Below are 2,941 nucleotides of genomic sequence, written 5' to 3'. Positions count from 1 at the left end.
CTTGATCTTAGGAGCGTAGGACTTATTCGTTTGAAACATTTGAGCTTGACTGCGTTTCTGTTGGTTTCTATTTTCTTTATACTCTTGACTCTTGGAAGGAACTGTAACTGCTATGGTCTTATCGTCCCGAAATCGAAGAGAGAAGGAAGACAGGATAGGAGAAAGCCAGCCGTTCCGAGAACGTCAAGGGATTTTAGTTGTACTACATAAGAAGAAAATAGGTCTTCACTTGACTAAATAAACAACTTTGTTTTTTTTTCCGTTTCCGGTACTTTATTGGTGAAAAAGAGACATGATTCAGCAAATTCAGCAAAAGGATAAAGTCCGCCTCGGGCGGAAATCATCAAACTCGCGGTCTAGCGCTTACAAGGCAGATGCGCTACTCCCCAAGCTAACTAGGCTGCTAAGTTGAACTAGTAAAATTCCAGGAAAATAAAATTATGAAGTTAGCATTCGTATTCGTAGATTCGTATAAGCCCAACCCATCATTTAGTGCCGTTTTTTGCCCCTACAGCCCTACACCTAAACCTCAAAGTAGGCTTTTTAATTTTTAATCAATTTTCTGAAATAAATAATTGAGATATTGATTTAATGGGCAATTTATCTATCGATTTTATTGTAATTTTTACTTTTTTTAAGTATGCTGTGTCATCTGTCATCTGGCAACCCGAACTTTGGGCAGCTCATCGAATATCGATAAATTGTTATTGATCGTTTCTCTCTACGCAAGACCGTCTTAAATCCGCCCCGGGCGGGAATCGAACCCGCGGCCTAGCGCTTACAAGGCAGACGCACTACCAACTAAGCTAACTAGGCTGGCTCAGTAAGTTTTACTTGTTCTTAATAATAATGTTGTGGTTAAGATCCTCTAGGCTCATTGAATGAATTAGGTATTATTTTAGGTTTGAAGGGTGCCTTTTTTATTTCTAGGTCAATAACTTATTCTAGGGATGGATACAAAGTGATGGGATTTAATTGACCGAACGATAGTGGGCTCTGCGTTTTAACTCGACCGTTTTGCATTTGGTTTAGAATTTAGATGTTTGTTCCGCTGTAATTCGCGATTGCCTCGTCCGATTTTGATGCAATTTGGTACATGAGTTTATATTTATAAGATCAAGCCTCATCGATCCTTGAAATTTTTGGGTCCCAGAACTGAGCGAGGTCCATCTTGCCCTGAATTTGAACGTCAAAAGAGTCCGAGTGAGGTCTACAGTCCACAGAACTACTAGTATGAATCTCCTAAGATAATGGATTGAGGAATATTAAGAGTATTTACTAGAACAGATAACTAACAGGATATTCAATCTATAACTGTACTCTTCAAGTAATTGTGAAACTTAGTCACCTGATGCTGTGAAAGTGGTTCTTGTACGTATATCATATGAACAAGTCCACATTTCTGTCCAACAGTAGCAAACTTGAAATTATTTGCATTGTTATTCCAACAAGAACTGATTACATTGGCAACATCGCATTCTTCATTCAAGATTTTCTTCTCCTTGAGGTGTGGTCTTGACACATAGTCCAAAATATATTTTCCAAAGGCATGTTCATAAGTCGATGTAATTTCATCAGTAGGATTATTAGATTTGGTTTCTTTTGAATCATCATCACAAACATCGTTTTTCTTTTGAACTAATTTTGTATGGAAAATAGAAGTTGTCATTTCTTTCTTATTCTTACGCATGAATAAACCTTTTCCATAATGATGAAAATAAACATGTCCCTCTTCACTACCAGAAATGATTGAACAGGAATAAGCAGAAGATGACAATGTAAAATGGGCAGAAGTTTGAAAATGAAAACGTGCTCGGCGATCTTTGATATAAGCAAAGTCTCGCACCGGATAGGTACCTAATGCTGAGGCATCATTGAAATAAGTACAGTCAGATCCCGTAATGAATATAGGTAAGTGAGGAGCAAACCCACCACTCACTGATTTCTTCTGCAATGCAGGGCACTGCATTTGTATAGGAGATGTAAAATCTGTGAGATCCCATAGTTTAGTCATTCTATCATTGCCACAAGTTAACATCACATTCACATCTTTGCAGGTACACAAGGAAAGAAGACAGATTTCTGTAAGATGCGCTTGGAATAGATTGATTGATAGGATAACATTGTGCTCTACCTGAAGCATTGAATCCGCATGGTCCTGGATATTGAATACAGCAACATAACCATCTCCATAGCCTGCATAGAGCAAATTATGAGGTGACGAAGGTTGCCAAGCTATATTATAGCAGGGAGTTTCGTTGTTTTCATCCATTTGTAATATTAACACAGGGTTCATAAGAGATATTCTATTGGTGTCATCAATATCACCCAGCCAGGGCACAGCATAGAGAAGTATTTTACCAGACGAACATGCTGCTGCTAATAAGCCAGTTCTCTTATTTTGTTTTCATCCATTTGTAATATTAACACAGGGTTCATAAGAGATATTCTATTGGTGTCATCAATATCACCCAGCCAGGGCACAGCATAGATAAGTATTTTACCAGACGAACATGCTGCTGCTAATAAGCCAGTTCTCTTATTTTCAATCACACCACCGGAGGGACACCATTTTAAATTCCATACAGCCCCTTCTTCATGAGCAATACCGAAAATCATTTGCGGTTTAGATATATCATCTCGCTCCAGGCATGACATTCGTGGAAATTTCCAAATTTGTATAACCGATTTATACGATTGCGCGATATTTTTCTCGTGTATCTTGTTTATATCAGGCTGAGCTGCGATGGCCAAGTATTCATCAGATCTGCAAACAGTATATATAAAAAAAAAAATTGGTGTGAAAATCACACAACTTTCCTTATCCTATTGAATTATGCTTGTTTTTAGGTGTGGTTCTCCCATAACTTTTTACTTTCTATTACTACAGTATAGCGGAGCTATACTAGTAATGAAAGTATTGCAATCGGTCCAAATTTTC

At 37.8% G+C, this 2,941-nt stretch overlaps 1 protein-coding gene across 1 annotated transcript; it reads right to left on the bottom strand.

Moving 5' to 3' along the window:
* Positions 1-896: 896 nt before the first annotated feature.
* LOC113472780 (general transcription factor 3C polypeptide 2-like) lies at positions 897-2,929 on the bottom strand. The gene is made up of 2 exons (XM_026832577.1): positions 2,456-2,929; positions 897-2,312 (listed from the first exon to the last, which is right to left on the bottom strand). Exons 1-2 carry the CDS (start codon positions 2,656-2,658, stop codon positions 1,304-1,306), a joined length of 1,212 nt encoding a protein of 403 aa, XP_026688378.1. The 5' UTR covers positions 2,659-2,929; the 3' UTR covers positions 897-1,303.
* Between the last annotated feature and the right edge of the window lie 12 nt (positions 2,930-2,941).

The sequence above is a fragment of the Diaphorina citri genome, unplaced genomic scaffold (assembly GCF_000475195.1).
Source record: "Diaphorina citri unplaced genomic scaffold, Diaci psyllid genome assembly version 1.1 scaffold8412, whole genome shotgun sequence".
In the NCBI taxonomy this organism is placed as follows: Eukaryota; Metazoa; Arthropoda; class Insecta; order Hemiptera; family Psyllidae; genus Diaphorina; species Diaphorina citri.
The sequence above is the reverse complement of the archived record's forward strand: the minus strand, read 5'-3'. Positions and strand labels throughout refer to the sequence as shown.

What these genes read in the sequence shown, in the direction of transcription:
- LOC113472780 (XM_026832577.1), bottom strand. Translation starts at nt 2,658, where the DNA reads ATGTCATGCCTGGAGCGAGATGATATATCTAAACCGCAAATGATTTTC. An exon ending in CTGGGTGATATTGATGACAC is followed by an intron (nt 2,313 to 2,455) that starts CAATAGAATATC and finishes TATTGATGACAC; the next exon opens with CAATAGAATATCTCTTATGA.